General features: G+C 45.2%; 1 protein-coding gene across 1 annotated transcript; it reads right to left on the bottom strand.

The window, feature by feature from the left end:
* Positions 1 to 297: 297 nt before the first annotated feature.
* On the bottom strand, positions 298 to 23,157 carry MAL (mal, T cell differentiation protein). The gene is made up of 4 exons (XM_053383492.1): positions 22,711 to 23,157; positions 3,509 to 3,676; positions 2,670 to 2,798; positions 298 to 699 (listed from the first exon to the last, which is right to left on the bottom strand). The coding sequence occupies exons 1-4, from the start codon at positions 22,795 to 22,797 to the stop codon at positions 625 to 627; spliced, it is 459 nt and encodes a 152-aa protein (XP_053239467.1). The 5' UTR covers positions 22,798 to 23,157; the 3' UTR covers positions 298 to 624.
* Positions 23,158 to 23,611: the final 454 nt, after the last annotated feature.

The raw sequence follows: 23,611 nt of genomic DNA, 5'->3' as shown, positions 1-23,611 counted from the left end.
TATGAGAGGTTCTTTTTTCATCCCTAGGAAAAACCGCTGTTTACTGCTGAATAGGAACAAACACCAATATGCAGAAAACCCGACTGATGTTTGTTCCAACTCAGCAGTAAACAGTGGGGTTTCCCAGGAGAAGCGGACAGACATCTCAGACCCATGACTCAAAATCTTAGGACAAACAGGAGTGTGGATGAGCCCTCACATCAAATAATTTTGTGTTACCCGTGAAGTTGGCCACCTCACACTGCTCATGCAGGAGGTGGGAAAACATTTTTTTTAGAAAAAGAGAACAGGAGACAATTTACTTGAAGCTTTTTATTGTACAAACCTTACCTCCATTTACATAAAAGACATTTTTAATACAAATATATTTAAGGGATATTCCCAGTTTCCTCGGTTCCAAAAGCTATCTGACCAAGACTCAGGGAGGGAGTGGGGTGGGAGTTAAGCTAAAAAGAGATGCACAAGGATTTGTTTATTTTTTCGTCGGCATACAATAAAAGTACACTGCTGTGTATACAAATTTTCCAAAGAAAGACAATCCTTTAGATACACTTAGAGAGTGACTGACCAAATACACCTGCAAAAATCAAATTTAAAAAGACATTCAGAGATTTATTTATTTTTTTAAGATGACTTCCATCTCAGCAGCGAGAACACCATGTGGATCACATATGTCAATGTGACTGCATAGGCAAAAACCTAGAAGAGAAATGAAGAAGGTTCAGTGTGTTTATTTGCTAAAACTAGTTCATGAGCAACCCTGAGCATCTCTCCGTAATATCTTTTCCCACATTATTGTGTGTATTGCTGTGTTTGCTCTTGTCTCTCGCCCGGCCTACCTCAGGTATGCAGCCTTTGTTCACCTGGGCCCTGCTAGGCCCTGCGTATGCATCACACCCGGCACTTATGGTACCCTATACAGGCACGATAGGGCAGCCATGATGGATCAAAATGGATGACATTGTGCCAGGACTGTGTCTCTCCTTTACAAGTGACTTGGGCCCTTCATGCCACTTTCAATAAGGCTCCTGGGGACTGTGGTGTTATGATTAGAACGGCAGAAAAGCAGCCATGCCGCCTAAACTAGAGCGAGGCAGTAAATTGTCTTGGCAAATCAAGGCTGGAACTGTGTCACGGATCCCACTAAAAGAGCTGGGGTCCCAGTCGCTCCTAGTTTCTCCTCCCAGGTGGATTATGGTGATTCATAGCCCCATGTTTTAGGTGGGTCTCCTCATAACAACTGTAAAATTGACCAGGGGTGGGGCGGGTTAGAATTGGAAATGTCCAACTCCTTGGATTGATATCAAAGGTGTGTTGTTTTTTAAAGGTGTTTTAAAGGTATTTCTTCCTTTTTGGTTGCTATCTGCCTCGCTTTGTGAGCTTTGCTAAAGGACTTGTTATGTACTGAAGTTCTCATGCTGAGCCAGCAGGGGGATACTGTAGGTAGTTATGCAAATGAAGGATCGAAAGTGACGTTCAGTGATTGGATAGTTTTAGAAAGTTGCTACAGTTACGTGTTCTGGAGCTCTATATAAGCAGGCTGACTGAGCTCTTCAGTTCAGTTCTGTTCTGGCTTCTGAATAAACAAGAGCTGTATGAAGAATCGCTGTGTCGTCTGATATGTTCACCCACAACTTAACAGGACTAAGTGAGGACCCTGTTTACTGCCTTAAGATTGGCAACTATGAATTTTTATTGCTCTATGATGCTAGGGACTTGGATTTGTACAGGCATGCCAACTCTAGGGGGCAGAGGTTTTCATCAGCCCTCTCAATATTCTTTCTCAGGGGGCTCAGCCCCCAAATATTGAGGGGGCAGAGGAGACCGAACCACAAGGTCTAACCGGCCTGCATAGCATCTCCCAACCCCATGCGGCTGGTGCAGACTTCCACTAGGCCAGGCCGGTCTGGCTTGCATGGCATTGGAAGACGTGTGTGATGTCACATGACCCATGGCGTGTGTGATGTCACACACACGCCGGCCCCCCAATCTTGGGGGGCAACCCGGCTCCTGTAGATTTGTAACACAACTAGATGGGCTGAGGGAGACTGGAGTTATATCATTTACTTTGATTGGTCACTTTGTCAATGCTGCTCTTTAATTCAATGTCACTTGTGAATCTATATGGTCCAAGCCCACCCAGTGAGCTTCATGGCTGAGTGGGGATTCGAACCCTGTTCTCCCAGGTCCTAGTCCACTACACCACACACTTGCATGCAAATGGAAACAAACATATAGGCAGCATATATTGTTTTCAGGTGATTTCACACATGTGTCATGGCAGAGGCAATTCATCCTTTGCCCCAGGGAAGGCAGTGATTCTCTTTAAGAAGGTACTTGTCCTCTGCAGTTTTCACAAGTCATTTGGGCAAATCCATACCGTGATCAACTCCTGCCCAGAAACCAATGTCCCCACTGTGGAAGGACGTGTGGATCCAGAATTGGCCTCCACAGTCACTTACGGACTCATTATTAAAACCATGTTTATGGAAGACAATCTTACTTGGCTACGAGTGATCGCCAAAGAAGAAGAAGAAGATGATGATTAGATAGATGATAGATAGATGATAGATAGATAGATAGATAGATAGATAGATAGATAGATATACAGTGTGTGTGTGTGTGTGTGTGTGTGTGTGTGTGTATTGTAAGCGAGGACATATACTCACCACTGCTGCAATATCTATTTGGTAGTATTTAAAAGGTTCCACAGGAGATTTCATTTGATAGGTAGTATAGGCTTGCACAACTGACGCACTCAGGTAGAAGAGAGAAGCAATTACCTGGTAGAAAGCATCCTGGAAAAGAAAACAACACAAAGACCCTAAGACCAGTGCAAGAGAAGGTGTCCCCACCGTATCCCTGTGCCAGAGAACACCTGGCACTGGTGAGAAGTTTGTTTTGCTTAGTGGCAGTTTTATAGGATACGCTGCCATGACTAACAGCTTTAGAGGGAGAGTTTGTATCCAGGAGGAGATGAATGCTGTATTCTGAGCAGAGTCGGTGCCATGCTTTTCAAAAGCATGCAAGGATCACGCACTTCTGGACAAGAATCTGCCAGGGCCTCTGAACTGGGCATGCCTCAGAGCTAAATGGATGCCAAATCCAGAGCAGCGACTCATATTAAGATTTGGCAGGTAGCCTTCTCTGTGAGTGGGTACTTTGGGCTCTGTTTAAATGTATTTCTCATAGCATTCTAAGGCTGGTTCTAATATAATGAGAAGCACCCCACAGTGCTCACACCCTGGCCCACACACTACACTTCACAGCCGCAGGGAGGTGTTTAGAAGCACTGGCTTCCATTTTTACACAAAGCACAGTTTCCTGTTTTGTGTTTGAACACTGGAAACTGTAATTTGTTTAAACTCCAGTTTTATGGCACCCTTTTCCTCGGCTTATCCCACCAAAATTTAGATGATGTGACACCTGATGCATGGATAAATAGCACTGTATTTGGGGCTGGAGGAGGGGAGTATACTGGTATTTTAATCTCTCCAAAGAGACTTACCACAGCAACCCAAGCTGACTTCCCTCCATGAGCACCACACATATATAGGAACAAAAGCAATGTTGAAATTACAAAGCAAAACACTGAGACGAACATCACCCAGCCTTGACTCATCGGAATATAAACTTTCGTGGAAGCCACCAGGATCCAGACTAGGCCGCCAAAAACCTACAATAAAATGTAATAAAAGTAATTCAGTCAGCAGCCCTTACAACGGTTAATCAGATCTGTTCTGGAAGACCTCAGTTTTCGTACAAATTACTTGGCTGGACAACTCCATTGCAAAATGCAGAGAAGTGCACATTTTGAAGGATGGCTGTGATTCAATTCACATATTGTTTTGGAAAGTGTGCTTTTCCTGATTCTGGGAGACCAGGGGGCAGGAGAACACGTTGCAGCAGAAGAGGGAGATGTCTGTGCCTCTTCTCCAGCCAGACTCATCTCTGCCTCCCTCATCCTACCCTCCTGATTCAGTTTCTGCGCTTGTTTCTGAACTGCTCTCTGCCACAGACTCTCCCAGCTCACTAAACCCTGTTACCTCTTCAGCTTCTGACACCTCCTCCTCCCAGTCTTCTCCCTCTTTTCCCTCTGCCCACTCATTGTTGTCCCACCACCAATCCCCTGGCTCTGAGCCTTCTTCCCCTGGGGGTTCCCTTGGGGGTTCCCCAGCTTGTGCCTCCCACAATTCCTCTGCATCCAACCAGTTTTGCAACAGCAATTTTGCTTCCCAGCTTTGACAATATAAGTACTGCTGGGCCCCTATCAACAAATGGCTTACTACTATTAGAAATCGAGGTTTGCTTGCCACCAATAGATCCATGCTTCCCAGGAGCACTCAATACAACCCTCAAGTCCCCCTCCAACATGTTTACAGAGGAAATAGATATATTTCTTGTCAACGCCCCTCCTTTTAAAGCCATAGATCACTGTCCAAAGGCTCAGGTTTTCAGAATGCTGAAGATTCTGCATTGGCTGCCGTAGTGAATTTCTTGTTTTTTATCCAGGCCTTTGAGAGGCAATGGTAGTCTGGTAAAGTTTTAGGTAATTGGTGAAATCTGCTGCTGTATCTATACATTGATATCATAGAATCATAGAATTGCAGAGTTGGAAGGTGGCCTAAGGGTCATCTAGTCCAAACCTATATATAATAAAAGAGTTTTTAACAGTTGTTTCAGTTATTGTTATTATATGGGTATTGTAATTTTATAGTGGTGTGTGTTTTTTTAATGTTGTCAACCATCCTGGTATCTAAATGGATGGTTTAAAAATGGAATAAATAAATTGTAAACATTTAAAATAAAATGTTTATTTTATTTAAGTGTTGTTAGAAAGATCTTATATCCAATCTGGAATAAATGCAACTCAAAACATTCAGCAATATAGGCGGAAATGAAATGAGATTAGTACACTAGTATTGGGTGTCCATTGGCATGTATACACACTCTCACTAAGATGAAGAGCGGGAGAGAGAATTTTAACTTCTAGATTAAAATATGTTCTCAGTGCTTACAAAATGCCATATGCTTTTAGGTGCATAGATGTTCAAACCCAAGAGTGGCTGTTCCTCCCTCTCTTTCCCTCCCTCTCCATATGTGTGTGTTGAGCAGTTACTGTGCATAGCAACCGGCCATTGTGCACTTTCACCACGTCTCATGGTGAATGTGCACTTAATCCTTCCATTAAGAGGGAACTGCGCACATTTCCTGGTAAATAAACATCTTTTCCTACAGACCTTGGGAAATAGGCATATATCAAATGAATTTTGTACATTCTCCGGTCATTCTGCATAATCCCCAATAGGCTGGTAAATGTGCACAATGGTCAATTGTTATGCACATTAACCACTCAGTGGGTTGGTGCTGTTTTGGCTTCTGAAGGAACAGCGCTCAGAGAACTGAGATTGCCATTAGCATTGACAGTGGTGCTGGTGATAAGCAAGAGGTACCAAGAGGGAAGTCTGAGAGCAGCGCCAGTAAGGCAAATGACAGCGCTCTGCTCCTGGCATCCCTCCAGCTGCTGGAGATTGCCACACCTCTCCATACAAATGTAACTATTCTTAGAACTAAAGGCGCAATGCTGGGGTGGAGTGCCAAACATCCCCAGCCAGTGTGCATTGGAGGAGAGGACCAGTAATATAGCCAGGAGCTGCCCCTCCTTCCACAAACATATTGGCATGAAAGGACCTGGAACAGCTGTCCAGCCCAGCTTTCAAATGTTTCTCACCTTGCCATGCTCAGCTGGCAAACATACAGAAGCCCTGAACGTACATTGCCAGCCAGCAAAGCAAAACGTTACGGCAAATCGGGTTGCCAAGCGACCAGAAGCCAACCTTTGCCTCTAACAATTTAATACTACTTCACAAAATTTATTCACATCTTGATTGTTTACAAAAGAAATGCAACCAAAAAATGCAGAATATGTGGGGAGGGGGAGATGAAACTTAGAGATCTACGCTAGCATCGGCTAATATTATATCTTGTTCCTGTTAAAGTTACAGGAGCCAGTAATAAGGTGACTGTCCTGTCTGGCCCCAGTTTTGCCCACATTGCACAATAATATAGATGAAAGGAAATAAGATTCATTTTAGCCGCCCAAACCTTTGCTCTCTTGTTTCAGTATCACCTGACTCCTGATGGCTATATATATCGCTGCCAATCTCTTGTAACAGCACATGTTAAAAAGGTGCGATAGATTTATTTTCCTCTCAAGCTTGATTCGCTGTCATGATTTTTTACCTCTGCCCTTTTTGCTTTGTTTTCAAACTAAGCCATCTTTCTGTCAGTTGCAGAACTTTCGCTCATATGAATTAGTCTTCTACCACATTTGTATACGCAGGAAAAAAGATAATAGAAGATAAAGGATTCATTCTAGCAGATTCTCTAGTAACAATAGTTCTGTTAATATTTTCAGTTTGAGATATAAATGAATGAAGATGAGATGGAACGTTCTTGGGAGTGAGGAAAATTTAAAGCAGTTCATGATCAGGCAATTCCAAAGACAATGGGGAGGGGGGTGTCAACCCCAAGACCTAAGAGTTAAGGATTTTGTTTTGGAAATTAAAGGAAATCTATTGTTTGGAACACGCTGGGGAAGCTAATATTCCCAGATCAGGCTTTTGATGGCATTAATAGTACCTTGTTAAGGAATGTGGAACTTAGTTCCTTTCTTTGTTATCTGTGACGCATAAGCCCATCGGAAATCTCTAGAAGTCTAGAGAAAATAATATACTGAATTAGCTTTCTCCGCCAGAACTTCTCTGGCTTTGGGGGCAGGAAAGCTCTTTCTTCTCTTTCTCATCGGGACAACTCAGAAATAGTCTATTGGGTAAGACTCTTTAGGGAACAGCAAAATGCATCGAACAGCCTTAAAGTAAGACCTTTGAAAATTGCCTTTTTGCAGTCCCTGTGTTCCCTCCTTTCACACCATGTCTTGTAATTATGTAAATATTGCTTGATTTTTCTGAAATAAACTAGCTACTTCTACGATCTTCTCTCAGATCTTTTCAATTTGAGAGTATATGCTGTCAGAGTGCACAATGAGGCTCAGGCAGGTGTTTCATGGGAGTTCTTACTTTTCCTAATTAGCTGATAAAAACATAAGAAGAAATAGTGGAAGGGGGTCCATTGGGGGAAATGGGGTACTGCCCCACCAAACTCTGCCCTTAACCAGCCTCCACCTGCCTGCCTTCTTACGTACACCCAGTATATTCCTCTGTATCGGTTTCCTTCTCCTTACTCTCAGTGTTACCATGATAGAACACAATAGGGTCAAAACTAGAATCAGCCAGCTCTGACTGTCGTTGACTCCAACTACAACTGGGTTCTAAGTCTTCTGCTCTACCAGTCTCTATGGGCACCAGCAACTACTGGAACCAATGGACCATCTAGCCAAGCATCCTGTTCTCACAGTGGCCAACTAGATGGCTGTGGGAAGCCCAGAAGCCCAACCTGAGCACAACAGTACTCTCCCCAGTTATGATCCCCAGGAGTTGGCATTCAGAGGCATAATGCCTCTGACAATGTATGTAGAGCACTGCCTTTGATGGCTTTATCCTCTGTGAATCTGCCCACTCCACATTAATCACCATCACTACTTCTTTGGGGACCAAATTCCAAAGTTGAACTATGCGCTGTGTGAAGAAGTACTTTCTATTGTCCGTCCTGAATCTTCCAACATTCAACTTTGTTGGATGTCCATGAGAGAGGGAGAAAAATACATCTCTACCAACTTTCTCTACACCATGCATAATAACTTGGTGTTACCTAAATACAGGGGTCGGGGGGGGGTGATGCTCTCCTAAGCAAGGCAGAAACTATAAAAAGCAGGGCTTTAATTGACCATTCAAGCAGGTAGAGCTTTACAGCACAATGTCTGCTGAGAAGTAAGCTCCACTGAATTAAAGTGTATTTACTCCCAGGGATGCAGGTGGCGCTGTGGGTTAAACCACAGAGCCTAGGACTTGCCGATCAGAAGGCTGGCGGTTCGAATCCCTGCGACGTGGTGAGCTCCCGTTGCTCGGTCCCTGCTCCTGCCCACCTAGCAGTTCAAAATAACGTCAAAGTGCAAGTAGATAAATAGGTACCGCTCTGGCGGGAAGGTAAACGGCATTTCCGTGCGCTGCTCTGGTTTGCCAGAAGCGGCTTAGTCATGCTGGCCACATGACCCAGAAGCTGTACGCCGGCTCCCTCAGCCAATGAAGCGAGATTTGCGCCGGAATCCTAGAGTCGCCCACGACTGGACCTAATGGTCAGGGGTCCCTTTACCTTTAGGTGTGTATAGGACTGCAGCATCAGTTGATTTAAAAGTGCTACATATTAAGAGCACTGGGTAGAAAGGTACTGATGGGGACTAGTCCCTTTTCGCATACCCACATTCCAGAATTACTACTAGGAGCAGATATCCTGTGATTGTCTACATATTCTTGAATTCCCTCAGTCCCAGCCAGCATGACCAATGGTCAGGGTGATGGGAATTCCAGTCCAGCAACATCTGGACTTCTGGACTCATGCTGAACCCCGACCTCCAGGTGAAACAAAGCATGTGTATTTCTTCATGTGCACATGCACACAAAATTACTGTCAGCTCACCACTGTCTGCTTTTAGGCTGTGATACTTTTCAGGAGCCATAAGGTCCATCTTGCTAATGTCATTCTAGCGCTGCCATACGTCTGGAATTTCCCGGACATAGCCGGGATCGGCTGTCAAAAGCAGCATCCGGAAATTTTCATTTGCTGGTTAAAATGTCTGGGGAAACCCGGACGTATTGCAACCCATGAGAAAGTATCATTTTTTTTTTTTTTTGGCTTCTTCTTTTTTTAAGAAAATCTCAAAAATGTCATTTTCTTTTTTTAGTGTTTGCAATGAAGATCACCAGCTGTGGCCCAAAGAAGAAAAAGCACTACCACTTTCCCCTCCCCAAAGAAACAAACAAACAAATAGTTCATCAAGTTTGGCAAAAGGGGAGGGGGGAAGCTGGACAACTTATGTGTCTGGATTTTCACCTTTTTTAAAAATATGGCAACCCTATTTGTGCCATGTCAACAACTTATTGTTGAGTTGGCCTAGTTTCATTTTTGTTTTGCTTACTGTTTCATTGTCAGTAAAATGAAACACGTATTTTAAAAGCGAGTGAGCATGGACTGCAAATTTGTTTTTGTTTTTGCACCTCTCTTTATGCAGATGTGTGCACTGGAGAGAAGACAAATGTTTTGGCTGCAAAGGCAAACCGGGAGCACAGGAAGGTGCCTGTTGGTTAATCTAACTCATGGCTGTCTGAGTGGACGACAGCAGCTCTTCAGAGATCCAGGCACGGGTCTCTCCCAGCCGTACTTGGAGATGCCAAGGATTTAACCTGAGACCTTCTGCATACACAGCAGGTGTTGTATCAGGGAGCTAAAGCCTTGCCCATCCATTCATTTAAGGTGTCACAGGCACAGCAGCCTCACAGCATTGGTCTGAAGGTGGCACCAGTTTCTTCTTTTTCCTAACTTCAGTTCTCAACATTTCCACATCAGTCTATCATTAAAAAACATACCTATTTCTGTAAGTACTTTCCCCTGATACATGTTGTACATGTTGCACAATAGTCTCACCAGATATGCATCTTCATGCACATATCATGGTTGGCAAACTGCTTTGCAAAACCTGGAGGGGTATATATTCCAAAGGGAAGTTGGAACTTAGTTCACATGTTGTTTCAGGAAGTACCAATGAAATAGGCTTATATTAAAATAAAAATCACTCTGAATTTTCCCATGCAATAGGTGGGGGGGGAGAGAGAAATTCAATAGGCAAACCTATTTAATTCACATTTTCTGAGACAATACACAAATGGAAATGCAGCCTTCTTCAAAATTCACACTTCACAATTTTGCAATACAGTTGTCCAACCATGTAACGTGTACAAAAATGTGTATTGGAGGGTAAAGTGTCCATTAAAAATGCATATATTAGTGAAATATAATGCAAACAAATGCATTATATTTAACGGAAATTGCATACAAAATGGCACACAAAAATGTGTATCTTAGGAGAAAATTGCACTAAAATTCAGCTGGATTTTCACGATGCCTTCTTTATTTATTAAAAAAACAAACTCACATGGAAATGTGGAGAACTGAATTTGTTTAACTAGAAAAATGGAAAACAGAGAGAAACCAAAACTAATAAAGACTTGCCCATCCCTCACAATCTGCCAACAGCACCAGGCCCCATCCCAAACCCCACTCCACAGATCCAACCCAGGTACCGTTTTCAAGAGCTGACAAACTAACTAAATAGGAAAAGTGCTTTCTTGTTTGTATGGAAACAGAAGCTGGCCCACCATTTCTCAGGTGAGGCAGAGCGCAGCAGCCCCAGGCAATCCAGGTTTTAAGTTTCTTTCCTGGTGAAGAGGGTTGGGGTTTTTTTAAAGCAACACAGTAGAATATTTCACCAATGCTACTAAAATGTACCTCGATGGCACTCTCTGCTCCCAAGCGGTCCTGAGTTTCTTGACCTGGGAGCACATGGCTTAATAATTGCGCAGTTGTGGGTACACTCGCTGGAGGAGGAAGGCAGGCCCTACAGAGGCCAGACTTGTTGCCTCACCCAGCTGTCCGCAGGCTGCTGCCCTGAGGTAACTGCCTCATCTTACCTTATTAGGGGTTCAGCATTCTGTGGCCACTTTGAATGCTTAGTCCTCATTAGACTGACTGGAACGTTCTCTCTCTACTTTAGAAGTACAGAAAAAACTTTAGAGAGGGAGCCCTCTACAACGTATGGGGCTACTCCAAGCCTACTGCTACCTCTCAGGGGCAGATGGGGCTCGTAAAACTGGGAAGCTAGTCCGTCTAGGAGAAGGAATACTCTGGACCTAAAATTCTGCTGCCTTGCAATTACCGTATTTTTTGCTCTATAAGACTCACTTTTTCCCTCCTAAAAAGTAAGGGGAAGTGTGTGTGTGTCTTATGGAGCGAATGCAGGCTGCGCAGCTAACCCAGAAGCCAGAACAGCAAGAGGGATTCCTGCTTTCACTGCGCAGCAATCCCTCTTGCTGTTCTGGCTTCTGAGATTCAGAATATTTTTTTGATTGTTTTCCTCCTCCAAAAACTAGGTGTGTCTTGTGGTCTGGTGCGTCTTATAGAGCGAAAAATACGGTATACTCATTGATGAGAAAGAAGAAGAAAAAGAAGAGTTTGGATTTGATATCCCGCTTTATCACTACCCGAAGGCGTCTCAAAATGGCTAACATTCTCCTTTCCCTTCCTCCCCCACAACAAACACTCTGTGAGGTGAGTGGGGCTGAGAGACTTCAGAGAAGTGTGACTGGTCCAAGGTCACCCAGCAGCTGCATGTGGAGGAACTCCCATCATCCCTGGCCACTGGTCCTGCTAGCTAGGGATGATGGGAGTTGTAGTCCGAAAACAGCTGGAGATCCAAATTTGGGAAGCACTTGCCTATAATGACTGAGTGGAAGCAACTATTCAGTGTTTCAGGCAGGGGACTTTGCAGACCTAGGTGGAGATACTGGGGGTTGAAGCAAGCACCTTCTGCATGCAAAACAGATGCTCTGCCACTGAACTATGGCCCTTATCCCTCCAGATAGCCAACATGAACCCATCCCTCAACAGAAAGGGACCCCTGACCATTAGGTCCAGTCGTGGCCGACTCTGGGGTTGCGGCACTCATCTCGCTTTATTGGCCGAGGGAGCCGACGTACAGCTTCCGGGTCATGTGGCCAGCATGACTAAGCCGCTTCTGGCGAACCAGAGCAGCGCAAGGAAACGCCGTTTACCTTCCTGCCGGAGCGATACCCATTTATCTACTTGTACTTTGATGTGCTTTCAAACTGCTAGGTTGGCAGGAGCAGGGACCGAGCAATGGGAGCTCACCCCATCGCGGGGATTCGAACCGCCGACCTTCTGATTGGCAAGTCCTAGGCTCTATGGTTTAACCCACAGCGCCACCCGTGTCCCATCATGGGAGTTGAGCCCACCACCAATAAACAGAAGCCACCGTGTTGTCTACCTCTTGCATCCTAACATTTGTAGAGATGCCCTTGGAACACGTACAATTGCGCACACAGAGCAGATGTGATTTAGAGACATGTTAAGGATGCAGTTCATAATTAACTGAGGGTTCGATCCTCTTTAGAAGTTAAATCTGGGCAGCAGGGATGGGGAGAGAAGCTGATTCCCTTCCCACCCCCCTGGAGAGGAAACGTTGCTGAATACACTCAAGCAGCAGCTATTTTTAAACCACATGCAAATCCATTGCGGAGGAATCTGCAATGGTCAACGCAAGGCAGAGCAAATGCGGAGTTAATGAATACTGCAGGCAGAAAGGCACCCCCAGCCGTGCGCAGCAGCTGGGAGAGAGGGAGGCAACTCAGGGAAATCCTTGGTGTGGAAATAGGGAAATAACAAAGAACGATCCTTTTCCTTTCTTTCTTTTGTGAGGCGCTGAAGGGTAAGGCAATGTCTGTTGGTTCCAAGACAATGTTGCTCTTGTTGTTGGAATTAGTCTGACGGTCTCAAGAGACAATGGAGTGTACCTCCAGGGGTGACGTCAAACCACAAAGGTGCCCTTCCCAGGATGGAAGCCTGTGCAGTGTGTCTGGAGGTCCTGGGCTGCCCAGATGACAAGACTCGCTGATGGGGTCTAAAGGAAAGCAGAGCAATACATTTGGCACCAGCTTGGCTGCAGGAGTTGCCAGAAGGAGGCATATAAGACGCCATCCAACTGCCTGAGGGACTTCACTCAGGATTTGTGATGGGATTACTCCTTAAGGCCTTTTCTTGTCTCGAAGATGTTCTGCAAGGCAGGTTTAGGATCACAGTTTTCCTTCTCCTAGATAAACTACCTTCCCAGGCTCACAAGCCCCATCGGCCCCTTCCAAGACAGTACATAATTAAGATCAGCCTTTGCCAACCAGGTGCCCTCCAGATGTTTTGGACCACAACTCCCATCAGACCCCATCTGAAACATCTGGAGGGCACCAGGTTGGTGGAAGCTAGGTAAGAGCATCCAGATCCCCCTGCCCTGATTCACTGGGCTTCTGTGTGCAGGAAAATAGTCTTCAGAAGAACGTCCTGATCACACCATACATCTTGTTTTAGAAGATGATAGAAGAGGAGAACCCAGGGTTGCTGTTCTTCTAGATCAGGGTTTCCCAAACTTAGATCTCCAGATTTTTTTGGACTACAACTCCCATCAACCCTGGCTAGCAGGACCAGTGGACAGGGATGATGAATTATGGGCACCATGTCCTTTTGCACCTTAAGAGTGACAGTCTTATTACAGCATAAGCCTTTGTGGCTGCAGGTGCTCTACCTGAAGGCTTCCTGTAGTGCCTTCCCCAACCTAGTGCCCTCCAGAAGTTGCTAGACTACAGCTCCCATCATCCATTACCATTGGCCATGCTCCTTGGGGCTGATGGGTCCTGCAGGCCAACCTATCTGGAGGGTAGCAGGCTGGCGAAGCCTGGCCTAGGCAACAATAAATTCTTTTTAGTATTTTATGGTCCCGAGGGCTCTTTCATGTTACAGACGCTCCATGTTATGGTATGAATTTGTATCCAGTTCTAGAGCTTCCCTGTGACCGTAGCACCTCTTCTTGTGCAACACTGTGCTTTGACTCAACACACAAACTGGACTGGGCTGCTTTTCCCCAGCTATGTGCTGCATTTGGAAACTTCTGAGTGACGTGGTATGACAAGAATGACTGGTGTCAAATGCAGAGACAACTCTCTGGGTTATAGGGAAGCAAGCTTAATACCTGCTGCAGGGCATGCTGCCAGATCATGGGCAGGTTGATTCATTTGCTAGCAATGAATACGCCAGACCAGTGGCGTAGGAAGGGGGGTGCGGGGGGTGCAGGCCATCGCTGAGGGGGTGACAAAATGGCAAAAATATCTGTTTGGTGTTTTTTTAAGGGTTCACAACACTTCTTTGGGGGGAGAAATAACTCCCGCACCCACTGTGCCCCCCTTCCTACGCCACTGGTAGCTAGGTGAGGTGAGGGGGCACTGGGTGTCACACTGTGGGGCCTGCAGCATGCCTGAGTCATGTGTCTCTCCTGAGGGGGAAGCGGCAGGCGGACTTTTTTCTGGAATATTTATTGAATTTTATAACAATTAATGATACAAATCTCATTCATCATGTTATTTACAGTTATTCTCCCTCCCCTCCTCTGGACTTCCCTCAACTCCCCCTCTGCTGAGTTATTTAGTTTTATTTATCGTATCCTGCTTTTCCTACACACATAAAAACCCCTTATCATTTCTCTAAAACATCTGTTACTCAAATTAAGTTGTGATACTTTATTCAAATCCTGCCAGTGAATCCAGTCCATTCTGTTGTTTCTGCAAATAAACTGTAAATGGTTCCCAGACTCTTTTGAAGTCCTTTTTGTCCTCTCGTAGTTTGTCTGTTAACTTAGCCAATTCTGCATAGTTCATCAGCTTTTCTTGCCATTGTTCCTTTGATGGAATTTCTTCCATCTTCCAATATTGTGCAATCAAGATTCTTGCCGTTGTTGTAGCATACATAAATAATGCCCATTTTTCTTTTGGTAGCTCTTGATTTGAGATTCCTAACAAAAAGGCTTCAGGGTGTTTGACAAAATTCATTTTAAACATTTTTTTTCAATTCATTGTATATCATTTCCCTTTTTTTTTTAATGCATTTGCATTCCCACCACATATGACAAAATGTTCTTTCCTTTTCCTTACATCTCCACCGCACTGCTTTTTCATGTGGGGCTTGCGTCTGCTCACCACCTCAGCCGCCCTACAGCTGAGGGGGAGGAGGCGGAGAGGCTCCATGTAGCGTGCCCTGCCTTGGCTCGCCCCGCCCCCATGGGCAGCTTGCCCCACCCCCAGCTGCAGGACACGCTTGCAGCACCAGGCACCCAAGTGGCTAGCTACGTCGCTGCTTCAGACAGGCATACAAAGTTCTCTTAGAAATGGGCATAGGTTGCTTGACACTGACACATTCTTCCCCAGCTTAGGCATGCAGCCAAATCTCCTAATTCAATGGGTGTCTGGGATGTCACGAAGTATGACTGTTCAACAGTGGAATGGACTTCCTTGGAAGGTGGTGGACTCCACTGGAGGTTTTTAAGCAGAGTTTGATGGCCATCTCACATGGATGCTTTCGTTGAGATTCCTGCATTACAGTGGACTGGAATTTTATGATTCTAGTGCAGTGAGTGCAGTGGAGGAGGGTAGAATCAGGACAGAATGACATATGGCAAGGTGAACGGGGGCTTCCCAAGACATTTCTGGGCAGTGCTAAATACGTTTGGGGGATTTGCAAGAGAAAATTCAGTGAGTGGAAGGTTCTTCTTAAACAAGGGTCGCTTCATTGATGGAGGTCTCTGGAACAGGAGGAGTAGGGAACCTTTGGTCCTCCAGATGTTTATCAAATCATAAACTGTAGAGTTGGAAGGGATCCCAAGGGTCATCCAAGCCCCTGTAATGAAGGAATCTCAGCTAAAGCATCCCTGACAGATGGTCATTCAACCTCTGCATAAAAACATCCAATGATGGAGAATTCACACCCTCTGAAGGGTGAATGTTCCACTGTCAAACAGCTGTTACTGTCAGAAAGTTCTTCCTGATGTTTAGTCTGAATCTTCTGTCTTGTAATTTGAAGCCATGGGTTTGAGTCCTGCCCTCAACAGCAGGAGAGAGAAAAACGCTTGCTCCATCGTCCATGTGACTGTCCTTGAGATATTTGAAGATGGCTATCATATCTCTTCTCAGTCTCCTCTTTTGGATTCCAACTTGATCAAGCATGGACAATAGCCAGGGATTATAAGAACTGAATTCCATCAAAATCTGGAGGGCCACCAAGTAGCTACTGCAGGCTTAAACTTTTTGTTTTACTCTGCGTTAATTCTCTGGTGCAACCACTCCATCCCGGAGGCCATTTTGTCCCCTGTTTTTATGCCAGGTAAGCTATGAGGCCAGAAAATGGTGCTTCCTCGCTAGGCTTGAGCATCTCCCCTCTCCTATAAGTTCACACGTGGCCACATTAAGATGTTCAACCAGAGCCTCATTTAGAGATTAAGAATTTAAGAAGAGCTGTGCTGAATCAGACCAAAAGCTTATATAAATGAGCATCCTGATGCCTACTGTTTCCAGTCAGATGACAGGCCTCTTCTGTATGGGTTTTCCAGCAAGCAGCATTCATAGCCATGGTGTATCTGCCAGTGAAGGCAACAAAGCTTCCTCACAACTAGTAGCCACAGATAGTCTTACCCTCCACGAATTTGTCTAGTCCCATTTTAAAACCTTCCCAGCTGGTAGCCACCATCACACCTTGTTGTGGCAAATTGCATTATTTGCTTTTCTGCTGTGTGAAGAGCGACTTCCTTTTCTCTGTCGTGAATTTCCCACCATTCGGCTTTATTTGATGGCCCCAGGTTCTAGCAATATGGGAAAGGGAGAAAAAACTTCCTCCACCTGCTTTTCCATGGACTCAGCTATATTGGCAAAGAAAAAGCACTTTACATGTGTTGTTTATGCATTGTAACACTGTGCTGTGGAGTTCTGTTTTTGCCAACCTGATTTCTCATACAAAGTTTAAAGGTAAAGATAAAGGGACCCCTGACCATTAGGTCCAGTTGTGGCCGACTCTGGGGTTGCGGCGCTCATCTCGCTTTATTGGCTGAGGGAGCCGGCGTACAGCTTCTGGGTCATGTGGCCAGCATGACTAAGCCGCTTCTGGCGAACCAGAGCAGCACACGGAAATGCCGTTTACCTTCCCGCCAGAACAGTACCTATTTATCTACTTGCACTTTGACATGCTTTCGAACTGCTAGGTTGGCAGGAGCTGGGACCGAGCAACGGGAGCTCACCCCATCGCGGGGATTCGAACCACCGACCTTCTGATCAGCAAGCCCTAGGCTCTGTGGTTTAACCCACAGCGCCACCTGCGTCCCTTCCCTAAACTTAGAAATTCCAAATGCAGTAGCTTTCCCTCATAAGGGAGTTGCTCCACCCCACCCCACCCCTGATAATTTTTAGTTGCCATTTCCCAGCTCTGCAATATCCTTTCTGAGGTGAGGGGACCACAACTCTACAACATACCATTCCAAGTGTGGTCACACGCCATAGATTTGTATAAAGGCCTTGAGATATTGGGAGTTAGATTTTTGCCACCTTTCTTTCATGAACCCTCCCATCGAATTTGCCTTCTTCGCGGCTGCCTCACACTGGACGCTGACCTTTTCATTCAGCTGCACACCACAACCCCAATATCCCTTCCTGGGTCAGCTGGCCGGGGACAGGGACAGAGGTCTCTGAGGGAGGGAGGGAGGACTTCGCAGTTACACAAGGGATGGACAAACCCCCCAACCCTTTCAACTGCTTTCTAATATTTTTCTTTTTCTTTTTACATGCTGCAGGCGGGCGGCTGGAGTCTCTGTTCCCTGGCAGGCAGCCTGGTTTAACAGGTTTCTGGCAACCACTGCACAACGCAGAGCAACCGGGCCATTAATCCTCCTTTCCCCTCCCCTCCAGCTCTGGAGCCACTGGGCTCTCCTCTCTCCCTCGCCACCACCCTCTGCTTAATCTCCCCTCCCTATCAGATTCTCTGCTATTGTGTCAACTGGGTGGGAAGTTGATTTTAAGCTGCAAAATTTCTGCACCCATTCCCTAATCTTTCCTTGGGTGGGCAACACCTGCACCAGCTTTAGTTCTTGCTATCTCCACAATAGGTTCTCCGCTGTATTTTATCAGTTTGCTTAAGAGAGGGAAACAGAACTGGGTGTGCTGGGACCTTTGGGCTGTTGCAACAGGTACACAGATTGGTCATCTTTTTGCTCTTACCCTCCAGAAAGTCTCTCTTGCCCTTTCTCTCTCTCCGGGATGGGTGTTGCTGTGCATTTCGTACATTCCAGAGACAGCTTTGTTCTCAGAACTTTTCCAAGTTCATTAGCTAGGGTCCTATCAACGATGTTGGACTACAACTCCCATCATCCCTGGCCATATAGGCCATGCTGGCTAGGGCTGATGGGAGTTGTAGTCCAGCAACACCTGGAAGGCCCCAGGTTATAGGAAGATGTAATAGAGACATGGGGGACACCCCCGTGACCTAAGGCAGACATAAAACTCTTCACCCATTTGGCACAGATCTTTCCTCCTCCCTCCAGCCAATCTCCCTTTCTCAGAAAAGTCAGACCCGTTTTGAGTTTGCTTTTAGCTCTGCATTCCTTTCTCTGTGTATTGTGTGGGGCTCTCAAGCCATAAAAACCATTTAAGAGGTCATTAAAATAGATTTACAGGATTGCCAGGATGATAACTAGATTTGTTTTGCCCTCCAGAAATGCATTGTAACCTCTTGGTCCCTTTCCCATCTTCCTACATGTAACAAAAGTAAAGTGGAGCAATCAAATGTACAGTCCTCAGAGGGTGCGATCCTGGTCTTTCTAAGTAAAAGACAGTGGGGCTGCATCAAATGCTGGTTTGGACTTACCCACTCGGCTGATTGCTGGCAATGTGCATTAGAAAATAGGGGAGGTTGGAGGCATAGGAGTAGACATGGGGGGGCAGGGAGGGACAGCTGCCCCCCATAATTAATAAAAATCAATAAAAATACATAGCTAACTGAGGTTCTGCCCCCTCCCCCTATAAAAGGCCTGGCTACGCCCATGCTTGGAGGGTCTGTATGCATAGATGCAAATTTCAAAATAATTGCTCTCATTTAAATAGAAACACAATACATTGTACCACAGTGGGGAAAACTGTGGCCAGATAATGTGTTTGCTATCTAGGTGGCCTTCCTTAGGTGTTTCTGTCCTTAAACCAGATTAGGGCTGGGTAATCCTTCAAAACAGAGGACTGCCCTCCAGTCGCCCTACAAATGGAGGACTCTGCAAAGGAGTGCACACGTCCATTTGACAGCAAGATCACACCCCAAAGCAGCGTAGAAATGCCCTACTTTACTCTTACAGTGCAAAGCTAGGGTTAGGGTTGCTGTATTAAAAAACAACAACCCAAAAGCAAACACAGAAGTCACTTAGACAATTGTGCAAACAAAGAGAGAGGTGCTCACCCAAGATGGCAGCTTCCAATCAGGAAACACACAAAAACCCAATTTCTGCATGCTGTCCAGATGTTAAAGGTCCAGGTGCTGTCCGCAGAGGTGACAACATTAAGCAGATATTCCACTAGCCCATCCCAACCCCTAGCAACCCAAGAGAAAAGCACTGGCAAAGGTGCTGGAATTTCCCCAAAGTTTAACCTGTTGTAGCAGTAGCCAAGTGGACCCAGATTGGGGGACTCCTCCATTGAAAGGAATGGCTAAACACTGTGCTGACTTGGTGGTTAGAGCCAAACTAGATGTGACATAGGACTTCTGCAGAGAGAGGTCCCAAAGTCTGATCTTCCAGCCCCTTCGCTTAGACCAAAGATCTCCGTCTATTCAACTCAGTCTCACCAGCTGCTGACAGCAGGTTCAATGGAGGAATCCCTTTCTTTTCATTTCACTTTTTATGGCCATACAAACTTTAAATAATAATAGTAATATTATCAAGGATAGCAAATAATGCCACACATCCTGCTATATAAACCATTCAATATTCCTAAGATATATTAATGCAAAACCTTTGATATCATAGTTCACCTTCTCTCTAAAAAAATATGTATGTTTAACTAGGGTCTGCCACCCTTGCTGCCTCTGCTCACCAACCCCACAAACCGATTTGGCAATCGCCGCTTCCCCCCCAACTCCCCCCCCCCAACTATTACACACTTCACCCACCCCTTAACAGGTTGCCCCAAGCACTTCTGCCTCCCCTCCTGCAACAAGCCAAGCCTGTGTCAAGGTTTAACAGAGCTTGCTAAACTGCTAAACCACCCTCCTCCATTAAACCTCTGTGTGGTCACATCTAACAGAGCCCTCCGACAGGGGTAGCAACTTGAATAAAATATTGGTGGGGGGCAGGTAAGGCTCACCATGCATAATCGGTCACAAGACATGGTGCACACACACTATTTGAAAGGCAATGCTCATCCACTATGGGGTGTGTGGTCCCCTCAAATATTTTATTGGCGAGGAGGGCAGAAAGGACCTAGGCCCCTAGGAGTTGGCTCTTACGCCCTACGTTTCTCAAAGAAATACAAATCTAGTTCCTTAAACCAATATACAAATTACCGGTACCTCTGAAATCGTAGCATAAATATCAAACAATATACAGTATTGCTTGTAAAAGAAAACGTAGATACATATGCAAATCCATTTCCTTTTAGTAGCAAGCAATCTGCTATGCCTAGTTTCTTTATATACATATGTAAGATGGTTGGATTCCATTCATTCATTTCCTCTCTTATCATTTTATATGGGGGAGGGTTTGTTTTAAGGGCCAAAGCAGACGTGACAATAATCACACAACTAGCATTCCTGTGTGGTTATTTGTCATATCTAAAATGGCCTTAAATTGGACAGCGGTGGGGGATCAGTATGAGGGCAAATTGTTAGACCTCCACACATATACCTTGGCTCTACCCCAAACCATACATGGACCTTTTATAGCTGAAAAGGTGCCAAATAATGAATAAACAATCATGTATTGTTTAAACCACATCCGGTGGCTGCAACAGAGGTAGGCACATAGAACTGTGTACAGACTTTACCTTTAAAGCACATTGCTCAAAGAATTCTGGACACTGTAGTGTGTTAAGGATCACTAGGAATTGCAGGGTGGGTGGGTGGTCAACTACAGTACCCTGAATTCTTGAAGGGAAAGAAAGTGCTCTGAATGTGTTTTAAAGGTATAGTGTATTAGCAGCCTTGATAAGAGGCACAAATGTTTAGGTAAAATAACAGGCAGATGTAATGAGCTCTTCAAGCAGTCCTGGGGCTCCCATTCAGCTGAGCTCCCGTACCTCAGACATGTAACACAACAGATCAAAAATCAATAGCTGCGACCTTTCCACTTTGGTGCCAAAATTTCCGCCTGTTTCACACTGCTCAAGGCCCAAGTAGAACCCAACTGTTCAGCTGTAATAGATAATGTATTGGAATCTCAGGTTTAAAGTCTCCCTCAGCCATGAAGCTCACTGGCTGACCAATCACACACTCTCCTCCTAAGCTACCTCACAGGGTTGTCGTGATGATGAATGAAAGAGAGAATGCCGCCACTCTGAGCATCTTGAAAGAAGGGCTAGATGACAGTGCAATAAACACTTTCCTGGCATGGAAAGTTCTGGAAAGGGAGCATTGTCCCCTAAGGCTGCAATAGCCATGTTCTTCATTGAACTCAATGAGGCTAATATTAGAGGATTTAACTGTAAATTAAGCTAGCTACTGTAAGAGCTGGATGAGTTTCCATTCCTGCTTAACCCCTCACTATCACTTAAGTCTCTTCCAAACTTGAGCATTCATTAATTCTCGTTTGCTTGCACAAAATTTGCAGGTAGGTGATACAACATCCATTGTTATTGAGCGTTTGTTCCAATTAGTTTGTGGGGAGGTTATATGACATCACCTCAGCAATCCACACTTTCCGATGCATTTCCATACCCTCCAACAATTCTCTAATGAAAATAGGGACGTCCCATTCCATAATGATAATTATACTATTTATACCTCACACGTCTTATTGGGTTGCCCCAGCACTCTGGGAAGCTTCCAACATATATGAAAACATAATAAAACATTAAACATTAAAAAAAAATCTTCCCTATACAGGATTGCCTTCAGACGGCTCAGGGGTTGGATAACTCCATAGCTGCCAACACTTCTCCAATGAAAATAGGGACATCCTAAGGAAAATAGGGACATTCCAGGATCAAATCCGAAACCGGAACACTTGGAACATCTGCATTTACCATCACTTTCCTAACCACAAAACATGGTTGTTATTGTTGCGCAACAAAACTGTGGTTTTTTTAGCAACAGCACAAATCCCCTTTTATTGTGCATTCTGAATTTGCCAGCGATTAACTGGATCCCGCCTGCAAAATAGCAATGGACAGAAGCAGTCTTAATTCTCCATCATTTTTCTAGCTCTACACTGCCCAAACCTTTGCATTTGCACTATGGATGTTTATCAACATGAGAAGTAGAGTAACTGAGTAACCTGCCAGTTCTCTTCATACCAGAGAGTAACAAACCATGCCTTCCCAGTAAGCTGCATGCTCAGCAGACCTTAAAGATTTGCTCTACTGCATAGGCCACCAGTTCACCTGACTAATTAGCTGCTTGAATGCTACACACACCTGCACGAGGTACACCTGTTTCCACGCATGGATTTGTGCGGCAGTGTATAACCTTGAAGGTCAAATAACTTAGCATGTTCTCAGAATTAAAATATATATGTGCACAGAAACAAAGCAAAACGTTTAGAAGCAGAATTTAAACACCTCAAATCCCATCAACATCTGGTTTGGGGGGTAATTTCTTTCCCAGTTCTCCTTTTAAAATATTTGATAACCAGTCTAATTTGCTGTTTTTAAAGAAGGGGATCGTAGTGAAAAGTAAATGTTCCAGTAAATGAGAGAACAAGGGGGAGAGCTAACCAAACCTGGAAAAAAAATCTAGAAACTTTGCTCAGAAAGTCACTAAGAAGCAGAAGCCACAATCCCAAGGCACACAAGGGTGAAATGCCTTGTTTGATACAGCCGGACTTTCCTCCAAGTAAATGTTCCTAGGTTTGCACTGGAATGTCCTAGCTACCAGGTTCTGATTTTAACAGCGGAAAATCATACTTACAAATTCAGGAATGGCCAGAATATCAGGGAAAGTAGCCAGGACCTTCATGCCGCTGGGTAAACTGGAACCGGTGGTTGTTGAAGACATATTTCTGGTTCGCTTCCCTTCCAAAACTCACCACGCACACGTCCTCACCCTTCCAAGCCAAATGCTCTTTCCCTGTGCTCTTCTTGAGCAGCTGAGTTCTTAACCTTTTCCCTATGTTAATGCAGCCCGCCCTCCAGGTAAGGAGCTCAGCATAGGTGTGGCCAGCTTAGCAGAAGGACCTGCCTCTTCTTCTGTTTTTGTGCCTGGGGAGGAGAGAAAGGCTGCTCCAAAGAGTGTCATCTTTTGTCACACACTGTTGCAAGCACCTTACGATCGTATCCGAAGGGCAGGTGCAGCGAGTGTAATTCAAAACCCACAGTGCTTTCCACTTGGGTTGAACTCTTCTGAGACTACTTTCACACCATATTGTTACTAGTTCGTGGGGAGACACCTGCCCACCAAACCCAATAAATTAATGAATGTCAGCATCTAGCTAACATTTGGGTATAGGAAGGGGAAATTATGAAAACTACTGTGGCGGACAAGGAATCCCTGAAGCGGCTTATGCATGTTACTGGGGAAAGTGTTGTTTTACAGGAAGCTTGGGTTTGTGGGAAGAGGTGTGCTGGGGAGAAGAGCAAAGGTCAGTCTTCTAAGAGCTGCTGGGCAGGCCAGAAGTCCATGCGGAGCCTGGAGGTCATCTTGGCTGTGGCTGGAGGAGGCTGCACTACGAGATAGGGAGCCATTGCTGAAGCTATGAGCCAGTGTGGTGTAGTGGTTAAGAGGGATAGACTCGTAATCTGGGGAACTGGGTTCGCATCTCCGCTCCTCCACAGGCAGCTGCTGGGTGACCTTGGGCCAGTCACACTTCTCT

Source organism: Podarcis raffonei, chromosome 3, assembly GCF_027172205.1.
Source record: "Podarcis raffonei isolate rPodRaf1 chromosome 3, rPodRaf1.pri, whole genome shotgun sequence".
Lineage (NCBI taxonomy): Eukaryota > Metazoa > Chordata > Lepidosauria > Squamata > Lacertidae > Podarcis > Podarcis raffonei.
The sequence above is the reverse complement of the archived record's forward strand: the minus strand, read 5'-3'. Positions and strand labels throughout refer to the sequence as shown.

What these genes read in the sequence shown, in the direction of transcription:
- MAL (XM_053383492.1), bottom strand. Translation starts at nt 22,797, where the DNA reads ATGTCTTCAACAACCACCGGTTCCAGTTTACCCAGCGGCATGAAGGTC. An exon ending in AGTCAGCTTGGGTTGCTGTG is followed by an intron (nt 2,799 to 3,508) that starts GTAAGTCTCTTT and finishes TTTCTTTTCCAG; the next exon opens with GATGCTTTCTACCAGGTAAT. An exon ending in AAATAGATATTGCAGCAGTG is followed by an intron (nt 700 to 2,669) that starts GTGAGTATATGT and finishes TTTCTCTTCTAG; the next exon opens with GTTTTTGCCTATGCAGTCAC.